At 35.6% G+C, this 16,886-nt stretch overlaps 1 protein-coding gene and 1 long non-coding RNA gene across 4 annotated transcripts in view; one reads left to right on the top strand and one right to left on the bottom strand.

Annotated features, from left to right (window-relative positions):
• LOC122718661 (A disintegrin and metalloproteinase with thrombospondin motifs 7-like) overlaps window positions 1-16,886 on the bottom strand; it is an 83,806-nt gene that overhangs the window by 9,375 nt on the left and 57,545 nt on the right. For all 3 annotated transcript variants that reach the window (XM_043943885.1, XM_043943886.1, XM_043943887.1), the window contains exon 5: window positions 3,236-3,512. In XM_043943885.1, coding sequence (XP_043799820.1) covers window positions 3,236-3,512 — 277 coding nt within the window. The remainder of the gene's footprint in view (window positions 1-3,235; window positions 3,513-16,886) is intronic.
• LOC122718662 lies at window positions 8,226-8,697 on the top strand. The gene is made up of 3 exons (XR_006347441.1): window positions 8,226-8,355; window positions 8,437-8,477; window positions 8,580-8,697. It is a non-coding gene; the product is annotated as an uncharacterized LOC122718662 (long non-coding RNA).

Raw genomic sequence — 16,886 nt, 5'->3', positions numbered from 1 at the left:
TCTTGCCAAAATGGATATTCATTGTGCTTAATTACGGGTTTGCGGCGAATTGGATTATCCCCCGCGTCGACCGTATCGCCCGGTTATCTACTCGGCCCCACCGATCTCCTCGTTTCGATCCGTCGTTGAAACGTGGCTTAATCATCGGTTACTTAATAGGCAATGCGTAAGACGGTCAGTCGCCATTTTTACAAATTCAATCGCGTTTCTTCGAGTTCGATCGATTAAGTTTATTAGAAATTCAATTTGATCTCACGTATTGATCGTGAACCGTGATATATATATGTCTTTAGTTAGTTTGAATTCGAGCAATCAAAGTTTGGACGTGTAGTCCATTGAGATATGAGATTGCGATTCCAATTTCACGCATCCTCGGGTATATGTACGTCTATGTTCATTATTTAACTTATATTTCAATTAACAAGCTCTCATAATTCTGTTCATGGAAAGAAGAAATGTCTATTCTATCGTAACATTTGTCACGTATACCGATTCAAAATTACGATCTGTAATCTAAAGCTCGATATATCGATACTTAGATCAAATGAGAATTTTAATCGTATCGATACGATATAAAAATTTCTTTTATTTCTCGTAAGGCTAATTACGATTTGTAATGATAGTTTTAATTTATAAATGTAATTCGAGTAGTTAAGATGACAATTGTATGTATATACGAATAGATATATTAATATTGTATCGAAATAATTAATAGTTTCGAAAGTATTTCTTGACTTCTTCTATTATGTAGCGTGTAGAGTCAGGATTGTCAACAAAGCGTGTGAAGTGGGGATAAATGGTCCTAGCGAAGGACTTCTTGCTCCCGTGTTGTCCTTCGAGACTTCAGTAGTAAACAGTAGATGGTAATTAAACGTTTTTTTACATATACACAAGAGCTACGCGAAGAAGAACAAGGTTATTCGGAATAACATGGAAAAATATTTTATATGTATAGCATATATCGTTCGTACGATGAGATCTGAAAATATATGAGATCGAAATTGCCGTTCAAATGATTTTATAAGCGATGTCATTTGTCGCGAATTGCAATTTCCGCGTGAAAGAATTTTAGTTGAGTTGAATTACAATTTCGAATCGAATAAAAAAAATACTCGAAATGCCTATACGAGACATGTTGAAAATACACGAAATCGAAATTTCGTGAATCTCACAAAAAAATTTGAACAATAAGCGATTTACGATAATACGATGAACACAAGACATACAATGGTACTCACGAATTTTCGTATCGTAAAAAAAAAATCAAAAAAATAGTGTCACGATTCGTAATTTTTAAATTACGAAAGAAAGAGAGCTAAAAGCGCGAAACTGCAGGAACGCCCACGTTCGGTATCGAGACGCGTTCAATTATACTTGTAGACGTTATAAATACTCGTAATAGGGGGCTCTAATAAACGAGATAAGAGAGAAAACAGGAATGGGAAACGAGAAGGTGGAGAGAAGAAAAAGAAGATATCGACTCTCCTCTCGTTCCTTCCTTTATCCTCTGCCTTATCCTCTTCCTCCTTTTTTCCTCCTATTTTCGATCATTATTAATTATAATCCTTACTGTCTCTTGATAATTAACGAAAATGTCGCTTCGTTACGCTTGCAAAACGGAAGATATTAACATTGTTGTAACCGGATTTGCAATCAATTCTCCTATGACAGAAACACGTATATCGTGTCTTGGCTAATTTATCCTGTATTAGAGAATTTCCTGTGGACCGAAAATGCCATAGGGCATCAAGGAAATCGATCGAACTCGGGTAAATTGGAAATTTTGCTGTAAATTTATGAAGTAGATAGATAATTGAATTTAATATAATCTAACTCGATATTAAATGATTTCGAACACGTCGTTACAATTTTTTAAATTTCAATTATCTGAAAAAAAAAATTTTACGAAACTATAATAAACTCTCATCTCATTCGTTGCACTGTAAATTATTAAATCTTCGAAGCTTGTCAATAAACGTCGAGAATGTCAGAAAGTTCGCACGCCTATGCGTCCATTTTAATTATTCAAATTAAAAAAAATTTATCGCGTTCTTATCGAAATAAGAACGGCGAAATTCACGAGAGAGAAGAAGATAGAGGTTCTTGATTCTAAGATATGACACGTGTAAACGGGAGGACACGAGATTCGAAAATAGCGGTAGCGGTCTAATTAGAAACTGGTGCGAGAGTATTTAGCTGGACGCTAAAACGGCCTCTAATTACGCGAGCCCGCGTAATTAACAGAAGGGGGAAAAATTGGTTGGCGCGTTAACATTTGTCGTTATCCCGGGGGCAATTTCATTGATAAGGAGATAAGGTTCGGTGTCGACACGCCCACGCTTTGCAGCTCGTGTATCCAATTATCCCGTGGCCTCAACGCGCAAATGTTCGTAGCGGGAGAAATCGGGAAAAGAAACGGGAAGAGAGAATCGACCTAAGTATCTAAATTATCGCTTGTCGTGAATCTCTAGTCTCTCGTATAGGTGACTCGCGTTGAATTTTGATATAATCTTTACTTCTCTGATATAATTATTATTATATCTATTCTGTAATCTATTGTAACGAAAAAGATTTTTAATAATCTTTAAATATACGTAAAATTGACACTTTTAACGATATATTAAATACTGTCAAAATTAAATGAGACCCTATATATTTCTCTGATCGAATACGACAGAATGAGAAGTTCTTTTTTGGGAATTAATTTCGCTTACGAGAAGTTGCTTGCCTGATTGAATACCATGAATCCAAGAATGAAAAATTTAAATCGACAATCATGATACAAATTTCCCTTTAATTTCATTCTCCTTCGAGTATCATCGAGCCAAGCGATACATCACACTCGATCTTGCTCACAAAATTAATTTTATACATTACCTAACTCAACAAGCCTCATCTTCTAAATGAAACAACAAAAAAAAAAAAAAAGAGAAAGAAAGAAAACGGCAAAGTAACTTAAACTACTCGAGACGTTTGTTTCGAGTAGAACGAGAAAAAAAAGGACAGACGTACATAACCGCTAATAGTCGCCTCTTCGTCCATTCCCCCTCCCCTTCCAAAGGGGAGATAAAAGGAAACCAAGAATCGAACGGAGAGCCGAGCACAGAAACCGAGGGACGAGAAGAGGGGGGAAAAAAGACGAAAAGAAAGGGAAAGGCTAAGAGTAAAAAGAAAGAGGGAGAGGAGAGGAGGACGGGGAGAGTAAAAGGGGAGAACGGTGTCGGTGGATTCTCACCGCGAGTGCCACAGTTTCTCTCGAGTTTTTTCTTCTTTTTCCGCCGACGTCTGGCACGGCCTGCAGCGCCGATTTCGAGCTGCGGCTGCTCCACGGACCTGCGGAACACGAGATGGGGCCTGCCCAGCACCGAGTTCCGGTACAGGCCCGCGGCACCACGGCCCTCGGCGCCGGCGTCTTCCAGCCTTTCTTCCTCCAACCGGACTCGTTCTTCTTCCGGGGACAGGGCGACTGGTTCCAACCAGAACTCGCCGTGATCGCCGCGCAGCATGCCCGCCTGAAACACGAAACCCACTATCGTGTTACATCGAGTCTTTGTTCTGTCTTTGCCGGGAGACCGAGTATTCGCTCTACGCAGCGCCGCGATAGAATTCGTCGAGAGGCGAGGATCCAAATTCCGCTTCTGGAACTCTCTTTTTCAGAGGAACTCTTTCCCGAATGATTGAGAGAATCATTGTTGATTTCTGTTTTTTTTTTTTTTTTAACACGTTCAAAGAGAAATATTTGTATTATAAAAATGATATAAAAAGAAAAAAGGGACGAGCAAAATTTTAACGATTGAAAAGTTAAAATGGATAAAAATTCGTTATTCGAAAATTTAACTTTTTATATTTTTTAGAGTAAAAAAAGTAAAAGTGATGATATTGAGAGATGATATTGCGTTTATGAAAAATTTAAATGTATAATAACGCAGGGAGATATAAAAATCTAAATTAAAATGATATTTAAAGAAAGCAGATTTTTATTCAAATTCTATTTTTTTTTTGTGTTAATGAAAATTTCAATTTGCATAAACTTAAAAAATTGTTTAATATGCATAATCATCTTCGTTAAATATGAAAAAAATTTCATGAAAATTAATAAGCAATGTTCATCGCGAAGTACATAGAGGGAATGTGTTAAGTTTGCAATGTTAAAATCCAATTAACAATAAGTTGTATAATTTTATAATGAAATTCTCGCGTTTGCATATTCCGAATAACGAAGATACAAGTTATTCTATGAATATTTATAAACATCTGTTCTATCTGCTTAAAAATTTGTCAATAATTTAATAATACTGAATATTTAATTTATAAAACACAAAGTGTTGAAAGTTAAATCACGTTACGTTTTAACTTTTGTCACGATATCGAAAAATAAATTTCCTTTACGTATAAAATTTACGTATAAAAAGTGGTTAACGGAAATTACAACTATAAAGACTTTTCACATTAAAGTGAAAATTACTTGAATAATAATCTGTGCTTCTATCTCAATTGAACAACTTATAACTACATGGGGATGTAGATTATTACGAATGTATTTAAATATCCATTTTATAACGAAAGTTTAAATGAGACAATATATGCCGTAGCAAAAAATTTTATATATTTCTTTACAACTGTTTTAAACTTTAAATTTTTGAGGAAAATTTCGAGGAAGTTTAATTATCGATTAAACAAAGTTGACGGAAAACAATTTTTAAACAAATTTTGTCATTTCATATACGTAACGTTATTTAATTATTCACTTCGATTTTTTATCAATTTATCATTTTTACTTAACGACTCTCAATATTAATTAATATTCATTTTATATACATACGTGTAATTATATCATCAAAAAGTAATCCTCCCATTGATTAACTTATTTTATTTTTATTAAATTTTTTAAATTTCCCTTTCTTCGCATATAACATCGCATAATTTAATTTATTACGAAAGAATGAAAACTCAAAAGAAATTAAGAAACACTAGATCCACAACTAGTCAAATTTTTTAAATTTTTACTTCGTACAAAGGATCACGGATAATTTAAATATCGCAAAAAAAAAAAAAATTGCAACTCAAAAAAAGTATTAAGAAACACACCCAAGGTCTCACACAATTTCGAAAGGAATTCTATTTGTTGCAATCCTATTACCCAGTTTGGGATCGAAGAGCGTTTCGAAAGAATCGGTGGTGGGTCCGCATCGTAACGTAACACCTTCGAAACAAGCAACGGTACAATGTAAATCGTTTTCGATGGTAGATTACAGCGTTTATAGTTGTGCCGTGTCATTAATCATTCCTCGATCATCGATAGCATTGGCCATCCGCTGTCAAGTGGCAATTGATTGGCGGAACCACCCATCGTCCGATTTCGATGTAATTCACATTTTACGCCCGCCCCCATTCTCTTCGATTCTCTTCCGCTATCGCCCTCTTTTATCTGGTTCCCCTTTATCGCGGCCATTACAACGAAACGTAACTTCGACAACCTCGAACCGAATTTCGGCCCAGGTAGTCGTTAGCCTTTCCACTCTCCTTTATCCTTTCACGCCTCGTTTTTCACGCGTCCTTCCGTTCTTTTATTAAAAAAATTCCTCGTCCGTTTATCGCCTGCCCCAATTCGCCAGACAGCCGGTCTCCTCTGGCGAAATTTAAGAAGAAAAATTTTTTGCCCGCTCATCGCCAAGGACGACAGATTTAGATTTTGCATTTCTTTTTTTTTGCGTAATGTATCTGAAAATATATTTCATAATGTAGATTAAAAAATATAAAGAAAATGATAGAACTTCAGTTTTTTTTTTTTTTTTATGATAGGAAGTTTTAAAATAAAAAAAAACAACATACGTGGAACACAATACGCATTTTCGTAATTACGAAAATTTCGATCTTCGAGACTCACTTATTTATGAAATTCGAATTAAAAATAACTAATCTATTTTATATCCTGTTTCGCCTCGAAATTTTTATACACCAATATATATTTCCCCTTCCCCTTTGGCTTCTTAAAATTAACACCCCGTAGACCCGCCATCTTCTTCCCTAACTCCCCAAGACTCTCGATTTTCACCAGTCGCTAAATTCGATCCGAAAGCAGTTCTAACTTACGGCTTATACAACTTATCCCAAGAGGATACTGCCAATACCGAGAATCTCGAGAAACGAAACCGAGATTCCAACAGGAGCTGCCAGCTAAACCCGTGGATAGCGTAAAAATAGTCTGGAAATAATTCGATTCGAGGAGAATCGGGGGAGGAGGGGGCGAGTCGCGAGAAGAAATAGGGAAGCCGATCCAGACGAGGGGCCTTAAATACGGGTGGAACGAGCCGTTGGTCGTGTTTCGACTATTCCCGGACGGCGACCGTGAAAAATCACGGCGCCAGCCTCACAAAGGTAAGCCTTCGAACAGGGCGCCGTTGAAGGACCTGAAAGTGAAAAAGGTTCGAGCGTGATTCAGCGCCGCATGGGGCCTTACGGCCCGATCCATCCCCTCTCCGCCGCCCCTCTTCGCCCCCCTCACATCCTTCCAACTCCTTCTCCGCGCACCCCCCCCCCCCTCCCCCCTCCCCTCCCTTCTTCGTTCCCTTCTTCATCGTCATCTTTTTCTCCACCTTTACGCGGCCGCCTTTTCTTCCTTTTTTTTGCACCGTTTCTTTTCATCTTAGGCGCGCAGAAACGCCGATCGGCTATATAAGGAGTGATTTGTTGCCATGGTGGTTTCAACCACGCCACGAACATTGTCGTCGGCTCCGGTTAACGATCCGCCCCGATTTTTCTCCCTTTCTTTTCGATCGGCACTCTTTATTCCCGATATGAGAGATCCAGCTTCGTTACCGATCGAGCCGGCCGGCTTTTCGACTCGACTTGGAGAAAACGATTCCGACAGATTCGAAAAGAAAAAAACTATTCGAGATGGATGGGCGACGCGATTCTTGAGGCGTGTAAACACGTCTATTCGTTGAATTTCGTTAAATTTTTATTACTCGTGTCCCTCGTTGTGATAAAAAATTCTCATTTCCGTACGTAAATTTAGATTATAAAAATAGGTGGTGTCTTTTCTTTGTTGTTATTATTATATTCATTGTACATTAGAATTTTACATCGATGCTTTAATAATTTCCAGAAACGTTTCAAAAAAGGATAACAGAAGAATTCTACAAATTATCAACTAATTTTCGAAATCGAGAATTATGATCATTAGTATTTTATCGATATCTTATTGATAAATATGATTAACAGACAGAAACGATTGATTTTATCATTATATATTATTATAAGACACGTAAAAAATGTCATCTATAATAAGTTGCAATAAAAATAGATTTTATTGAAAAAGTATATTTAATTGAATAGTAATTCATTTAAGCCATTTTTATTCATGTTTGTATCACATTGATGTCTTAACGATATCTTGAATATATCAAAAAATCAATAAAATATCCTTTGTTCATTGATAATTAATATTTTTGATAATAAATTTAAATAAAAAAAGTAAAAATAATTATTTTTACCTGTTATTAAATATCTTAATGATATTATCGATATTTATCGATAACAATATCGGTAGTTTCAACTCTAATTCGAAGTACAAAGCCAGACGATGAAGTGACAGATAAGGTTAGTTTTATGACAGATGAGGTTACTTGAAAGAAAATTTAATTTTCTAACCCATTTCTTTAACCGTTCATAAAGTCTTGGAACGTTCTTCGAAGTTGAATAGAGAAAGTTTTAATGTTATTTTCAACACGTTTAGTAGTTTGATACGATGTTTGAGTTTTCAAACGATGAGATTTACCGCGAAATCCCTTGAAGCGTTTTCGTTGGATGTTGGACGACGTTAAATTTATTTGTAAACTCGATACTTTTCGATTTGACGTCCGCGGAACGCTGTACCCGGTTGGATCAACATAAATTGTGAACCGTATAAATTCACTATCCTCTCGGCAATTTACGAGTGGAACCGGTTAACAGGCAAAGCGTTATATTTACCGAAACCTTATCCCCTTAAGATTCAACGCGTCTCTTCCTCGTCGCGACTACCTCGTCGTGCTAATCCGGATTTATCTCGAACTGAAACATGGTTGCGGTACCTCTTATCGAGAGAATCGATTGCTCCGTTTCGACCTCCCGATGTCTTCGCCTCTCGCGCCAAGTTAATCGAGTCTTATTGTTACGCTCTCCGTGTCTTAAATTGAATCCTCTATCGGAATTTTACAGGCTATAAATGTCTACATAGTTTACAAGGTTTTAGAACCAGAATCTTTCCAATCGAAGAAAATGGAATGGACTATCGATATCGATGTGGATAACTGCGACAACGAATTACTACATCGATAATTGTTTGGAATAAGAATCATTTCGTTGATTTTGGTATTTTTGAAATATCTTATCAAGATTATCATTATAAATAATTTCTTTCTATAAATATAACTAATATTTTTTATGTTTCAGCGATGTTTGGAATAGTTTACGACGGATTAGATTTAGGTTAGGTTCGTATTACGTCACGTCTAAAATTAAACAAATATGAATTCACATACACATTTATTTGTGTATATCGAAACTTAATTAAAATTAATCCAATATTGATCTAGGTTTATCGCAACGTATATCTTACTTATCCTTGAAGGATGTTCAATTTATCTAACCTCATCTTCTTCGAAATAATTTTATCTACTGTGCACATACATCGTTAAGCAATCCTTGATCAGAACGTCAGATTCGTAAGTTCGCTTTTAATAACATAGATAGAACGAAGAGATAGTTCAACGATAGTTTCAACGAGTTAACTACGCACACACGCGGCGATGGTAAAGACGATCTAAAATAACCGTAGATTACTCGAGCCCTTCTCGATAACAAACGATCAGAATCCCGAGGACGCGACAGGGGGAGCCAGTTGGCAGGCCGAGCGCAAATTAAGTAATTTCATCGTGGCTGAGGTGTTACTCGAACCGGTGAATGGAAATGGATGAGGACATTATCGATCGAGCGATCTTGCGGCCGTTCGTTATTTCGTGTCCGGCTTATGGCCGTTCGGGAACTGAATGCATCCAATCACAAGTAAATATATTTCTATGACGATCTAGCGGTCCCATTTAGACGTCTTTGTTCGTTTAATTGGTCGTGGCGGCTTGGATGCCACGTACCGAGCCGCTCCTCTCGTAACGATGAATGCGCGCTCACGGCCCCCCTCCCCTCGTCTTCCATTCCTAGGATCCGATTAATTCCTACCATCGGCCGATAATTTATGGCTGGCCATGCGTTACGCTCTCCACCTTCCTCCCTGCTCGTTTCACGGCAAAACCTCTTCGTATCTGTCACACCTTCCTCTAATTGCCGTGAACACGCGAGAATCTAAGGCAGCGAGCGGCGGCTTCTCTACCTTCTCTTCATTCCGTGGCTCCCCGTTTCGAGGAATCAGATCCTCGAGGAAAACTAGCTCGCCGACTTCTCCGTTCTTGCCGTGAATGATCGGAATTCACATTGGAAAAATATTTTTTGCCGGATGGGAAAAACGACGACGACTCGGATGACAAAGTGATCGATCGAAGCTAGTCACGCGATTAATTTTATAATTATGACATTTACTAGTAGTTTTTTATTTATTTGGCAAAATTATAGGTTATTGGCCGCCTATGTGAAAACGATCTTATAGTTTAACATTATTCGATTAAAAATTTAACTATTCAATGTTTATTTTTATATTAATATTATTTTTCATTTTCAGAAAATGAAACAAAAATCTTTAAAAATTTTATCTGTTTTTTCCAGGAATATCTATTGTAGAGGAATATTTATTCTTCCAGGAATGGCACTGGATTGTTGATCATTTTGCAGAGCTACAAAAAAAAAAACTGTGAGTATAGATGTTATTTTTCTAGAATTTAGATCGATATCTTTAAATTATAGATTTAAACATTTGCAACATTTTATTTGGTGAAAGGAAATACTACTTATAAATGATAATTTTAACAAATCTTTTTATCTTTATAAACAATATTTCGTGAAATCAAAATCTGTAATAATATATTAAGAAGTCTCAACTTTGATACATTTATTGTTTCTTATCCGAACCAGGAAATTCAATTTTGCCAGTTCTATTAATATTATGGATCGAAGTATATGATTCCTTCGAAATATATTACACGATGTCCCAGGAGAGAGAGGATGCTTTTGTTTCGAGAGCTATGTGAGTCGATATCAAGGGACAACCTCAATCATTGTTATACTCGTATATGCCATCGGTAACAAGTTTCATCTGCTAAAACTTGTGCGGAAAATATATAGAAGGAATCGATCGATTGTCGATATTTCGAAATAAGCTCCTGTAATATCCTCGTTTCGAAACCCAAGATAAATATAATGAAAAATGACTAAGCACCATAAAGAATGAAATTACTTCAACATTTTGCACAAATGAAATTCCAAAAAAAAAAAAAAAAAAATTATTTTAACTTAACGTTAAAATGAAATACTAATTGAAACAAATATTTTAAATTTGAAACTTCCTTTATATTCACAAAATCTGAATATGATTTTTTATCAATCAAAAATATCTAGGCAAGTTTTAATATTCCTATATTTTTATACTTAAATATACTTTTTTGAATAATTCTTATTTTTTCAGATATCTTTATACTCGGATAAAAATATCTATAAATTTATCATGATTTAAAACTCACTTTAAATTGTAATCAACACTATTATCGTAAAATCTACCAATATTTTCACGCAACAATAAAAGTAAGTATCCTAATTGTTTCCTAATTTTCACTGCGCAAAAATAAAAGTTGAAAAAGCGACAAATGTTTAAACATATCCGGATATAACTTTCCACAGCTATTGACTCGCCTATCGTTCGATCGACACAGAAAGAAGACAGGAAGGCAGACACGAAAGGCAGGCAGGCCAAAGGAGCAAAGGTGGGATTAGCATAACGCGCGGAACTGGCGATCGGACTGGCGTTCAGCTCGATTGTGGTTAGTTAATGGTCGCCGAGTAGTCATTATTCTTGACTGGCAATACGCCGTCTCTACCTTGTGCGTGCAATCTAGCGGCATGATCCGCGTATATAAATTATTATTGTCCGGCCAACGAGGTGTATCGATGGGCGGTCGCACCGCTGTCGCTTGTCGACGCCCATGCTCGCAGTTCGCGAGATCGCAGGCCACGCTTAAACGCCTTTTCCGCCTTTTGCGCGTTTCTGCCGCATTTCCGTTTAAGTAAGAAAGAGTTGGCCACTAATGGGCTAAAAAATTAATTAAGATAAAATTTCGTATAAAGTTACTTAAGTTAGTAATATTTATTCGTAATAGCTGGACGAGAGTGGACCTCGTTTAAATGAAAAGTAAAAGAAGATATATCTTTACGAAGAAACAAAAAGAAATATTTCTTTTCTTTATTTTTAAAAATATATTATTTATTTATTTACATATAATTCATTATCTATGATATATATAATATATCTTCACTGCCCTAGTTTTTGTAATCCATATTCGTGAAAAATCAATGAAAAATCTCTCTAAAATTCATTATACAGTTCAGACTTGATCTAGAGATTTTCCTGTTTTTGAAATTAAATGAAAAGTAAACATTTCAGTGAAAAAAATGATGTTCAAGATTTTTTTTGTGAATAGGTAATTAAACAGTGAAGGTGAAAAAGAAAGTAATTTTAAAAATAAAGAATAAAGATTTCTTTTTATTGATGTTTCATAAAGATATGTCATTTTTCTTTTTTTTAAACAAAATCTTTGTTTATAACTCGGTCATCGCTATTTATTTATTCGATGCTTAAATAATAAATTATTCAAGTAATTTATTGAAGTATTCATTATTTCATTAAAACATTATTCTTTTTAACTTTTAACCGTTAAAATTTTGCTTATCTCTGTTCATTAAAGGTCGGTCCACACCTAACTTCTATTAGCAGTTGAATTTGGTTGATAAGCGTGATCGATAACGCTTTGCACGTAGTAACGACTGCTGAAGATGGTGATCAAAGTTGAATTTGCCTCAAGAATCAAGATCGCTTTGATTATGTCTCTCTATTGAATACAATGAGGAATTGATTGTCGATGCTCTTTTTTTCGTGTGCTGTTCTATAATTTAGTGAAATTAAATAATCAGGCATGTCGTATATTTATACATAAATCATAGAATTCTTGACAATATATTTTAGGATAGTAACGTGATATAGATTGCGTTTGAATCATTTTAATATTAGCAATAACAATTGTATGTAATATTATTTAAAAACACGAATATGATAATTGTTATCAAGATGGAAAAATAGATAGTCCAATGTATAAAATATTAAAATGAATCTACTTTAACAATAACAATTGTATATAAACAATTGTATCCAATATTATTGAAAAATATTATTGAGAAATATTATAGATAATCCAATGCAGAAAATAATTAATTAATTTCATTAATTAAATTAAAATTAAAATTAATCTGCTTTAACAATTGTATGTAATATTATTGAAAAATATGATAATTGTTATCAAGATGGAAAAATAAATAGTCCAATGTATAAAATGTATATTAAAATTAATTAACAATAACAATTGTATGTAATATTATTGAAAAACACGAATATGATAATTGTTATCAAGATGGAAAAATATTAAAATTGAAATTTTCCTAAATAATTGTTTACACGTATTAAAAAATATTAATAATTAAGAAATTATCATATAATATATTATATAATATAGTATAAATTATTATATAATATAGAATAGTATTAATATTTAAAAAACCAAAAATAAAAAACTAGAAACCCTTATCGACAAATACTTCTCCTCCTCCTCCTCCTCCTCCTCCTCCTCCTCCTCCTCGACAGGAACTATTGATTAATTATAACGAAAGTTCCGCTGGCTGCTTCGTTCATTTAAAAAACCCCCGGTGCAATACAATTTATAAATTACACCGTTCTCCATTATGCAAAGCGTTGCTAATAAGCAATAATAATTTGTATTCAGTATTCATGGCGTAATAAATTTTTACGGCATAAAATGCGCCGAGCACCGGCCCAGAGGCCGTATTCGCAATAAAAGGGGGGATCGTTTCGGTCCAGCCGATCGACAAATCAATACCAATTACCACGTTACAATAGCGTGAAAATCGTGAATTTCTTTCTTTTTCTTTTTTTTTTTTTTTTTTTTTTTTTACAACGTAGCACGTTACTCGAAACTGTTATTTATCAGTTGCGCAATGATAATTTCAAAGAAATTTATTAAGTTGCACCCACGGATTCGAGATGATTAATCCCTCCGATAAATTTCACCGATATATTTATATCCCGTGAATAATCGACAATCGGTCTTTTACGTTTATTAACTCTCGGCTACGTGCCTCTATCCGATTAGGTAAAGGCCTTCGAGATCTACAAAAAATTTTTACAACGGTGTAGGATTCAGGTATCATAAAATTGGGATGAGTCTAAACAGTTACCAAATTTTACGCAATTCGATAATATACGAAACGAAGATATTGATATCTGTCAATCGTCGTAGATTATGATTTTAATTTTCATTCAAATAGATGCATAAAACATTATGAAATGAAATTTAATTCAAAACCGATTTGTGTAAATAAGAACGAAAATATTAATTATTCTCAATTATTTGAATTAATATTACTTATTCCTCCCCACGATATTCCTTTCCGTCACTCATCGATTCAGATATGCTGAATTGTTCGAACAGTCTTTAACGAATGTCAAAGCTAATTGAATTTGATTGGGCAAAGGCACAGCTTGCAAAATGTGTTACGCCACAGCAATAATGTTGGCAATTTGTCACCTTTGCAATTCCTCATCATCCCTCCTTTGTTTTGCACCCATTTTCATAATTGCTCGAGGTCAAACCCGTCACTCATAGACAACAATCGCATTGTTGCCTCCATCCCGATTCTTCGCCTCTATTCCTTCACTCATTTGTCTCTGAATAGGAAAAAAGCGTCGATGCGTCGATTCGTTCGAGATAAACTCGTTAAACAATCGATCGAAAATCTCTTCATTTTTCTTTTTTTGTTCTTCGTTAATTGATCGGATTTGCACGCCAGACACCCGATAATTGAATAAGATGATGGAATGAAATTCTATTTTAAAATAGAAATTCGAGAATGTGACGAATATTTTATGACAAATTGGAAATACGATTTATACATTATGAAAAATTTGCATAAATTCGTATCTTTTGTAAGCTGGGTATTTTTATTCTGGCTAAAATTGAAATTGAAGATTATAATTTTCTCGAAAATTACGAGATCGCTACAAATAGATTTCTACGAATTTAAATATTTGAATTTTGTTAGAATCAATTCTTGATTGCTCCTTAAAAATATCCATGAAGATTTAATTGAATTAAACATTCGCATTGTAATTAATTTATCACTTTTTCCCGATTCAACTTTAAACTTTAAAATCTTTTATTTCGATTCTCTATTAAAATTACATATAATAATATTATATAATAACTCTTTCCTCAATAATTAAAATATAATTTTCATCAAAATAAATATAATTTTCATCAAAAAATCGAAAAAATTGATGTTATTTACTTTTGTAAAGAATCGTCGAAGAATCACAAAAATGACAAAAAAATATTAATCGTGGAACATTTATACGCTTCGAATAGATGTATCGAAGAAACCGTCGAAATCTATGGAAGCTTTGTCGGTGCCGCAATGGCCCCACGATCTATCCATCGATGGACCAAACTGTAATTATTCACCGTGTAGATCTAACCGGTAGCGAAAGGTTAGGAGGCGTGAATACAGTCGGTGTACACGCATGCACGCGCACGCAATTTGATTCAATGTTCACCGCTGTAGGGGAACAGGTTTCTCGAGCGGTCGTCGTACGTGCCGGCCCGGATCTCGATATACGTGGTTAACATATAATTATCGGTAATAGGTAATCAGAGAGGGGAACAGCCCCTCCCGTCCAATTAATGCGTATCTATTTCATCAGATCTGGACTATCAGATGGGTGGTCCTTCCTTATTACTTTTGGCAATTAGCGTTATAATCGATCAGCGTTTAACCGAGCCACCATCGCAACAGAAAAGCAACGGTTAGCGTCGATCGCTGCGCCACCTTCCAGCTACTTCTCGAAATAGCTAGAAATTGTAAACACGGATAATTGGCTCGCTTTGCCGGTGGTCAAAACGTTGGAAAATCTTATCTCGATTACGTCTACATCTCTTCTCATTTCTTTTTTTCTTTGACAATCTTTATAATCTTTTAAACCAAGGAAGTGATAATCGATGGATTAACATTTTCCTGGGAGAATAATTTTCAAAGTTTCATCGAACTTTCTCAAATTCTCGAAAGCAACGTTTCTCAACGTTCGAATCGCAGCAAATCGTGGAAACGTTTCGAAACGCGTCTACTCGGCACGATGCGGTGGTTACGGTCGTCCCAATGATCCGTGCAAGCGGGATCCTTTTTTATTGAAAACCAATACGAGGAGAGGAGCACACGCGTGTGTAATGGTAGCCATCATTATGCGCCACCCACACACGTACACACACATGGATGGTTCGTGGCGACTATTCTAATGACGGCATAAATCACGTTCCTCCGCAGGAAGCATTTATCATCATCGAGATTCTTGCCCCTTCCTCCTTCTTCCTCCTTCTTCCTTCCTTTCGTTCGCCATCGATTTCTCGCCGCCCCTCCTCCCTCGCCTCACCCCTTTCCCATTCCCTTTGTGCCGGCCATTCTTCTCTCGACTCGAGCAGATGCATCCACCTTGTAAAAGCCACCCTCCCCAAGGAATACGAACTCTCGCATGCCTTTTATCAAGAAATCACCAAGTTCCGCCACTGCTAAAGGGAACATCGATTTTCTTCCTTTTTCTCTCTCCACGCTTAAAAGGCGGGGGGAGGGGGGTGAGAAGGGATGAAGATTCGGGGAAATGGTTGTTTTAATCTTTCTTCTTTTCTTACTTTCTTTCTTTTTTTTTTTTTTTTTTTTTAAGAACGACTCTCGTACTCGCGTGTTCATCAAAGATTAGTTTAATGGCTAACGATATCGATCACTCTTAAGTTAATCGTCGATGTTGTCCCTTGTATTTTTAATGTCATCGTGTGATTGATCGATCGCGTAATTAATTACGGTAATGAGTCGGTAACTCTCTCTCATCTTCTGAAAATATCGTGGCCCTTCGAGTCTATGTATCATTTACACGTTACACGTTGAGAGAACACGATGTCTCGATCGGGAATTTAATTGAAATAATACGTTTGAAAATAATTTTTAATTATCAGATGAGTGAAATTTAATAATCGAGAAATCGAGAAACGATTATTATTTATTTTCGAGATAAACTTGAACAAAACAAACCTTCAGTTCAGTTTCTCAAATATTTCTTAAAAAAAAATTAATTTTTCTAACATCCCTAAACATCCAAGCCTGGTTTCAATCTCTCTTTCCGATATTATATTATTTTACATTCTATTTCTATTTTATCGATCAAGTACAAATATCAGGGAAATCGTTTGAAAATCGATCGTCACGCCGATTTACTTTGCACCTGCCAGCTCGTAAATCCGTATCGGCCACCTTCAGAGTCGGCAACGGTCGACCCACCAACGTGTCATAAAGTGAACGATTTTTCTCGATTCGAAAAAACGCGGAAAACACGCGGGACGATCGATGCAACACGTGCCGCCGCAACGAATTCCTTGATCTCGTTACGAGGCGAGCTCCATCCGCCTTCCATCTCTCCTGGATTCCTCGAACTCTCGTGATCAAGGCGTTATACGTTCCACGGCCGTTCAATGGACCGATTACTATCGCGGATGAAATAAAAGGAGTCGTTATTCACCGGCCCCGATCACGTTGTTGTATCTGCCCTGTTACTTGACAGGAAACGCGTGTAA

Source organism: Apis laboriosa, unplaced genomic scaffold (genome assembly GCF_014066325.1).
Source record: "Apis laboriosa isolate Shangri-la unplaced genomic scaffold, ASM1406632v1 scaffold68_cov148, whole genome shotgun sequence".
Lineage (NCBI taxonomy): Eukaryota > Metazoa > Arthropoda > Insecta > Hymenoptera > Apidae > Apis > Apis laboriosa.
The sequence above is the reverse complement of the archived record's forward strand: the minus strand, read 5'-3'. Positions and strand labels throughout refer to the sequence as shown.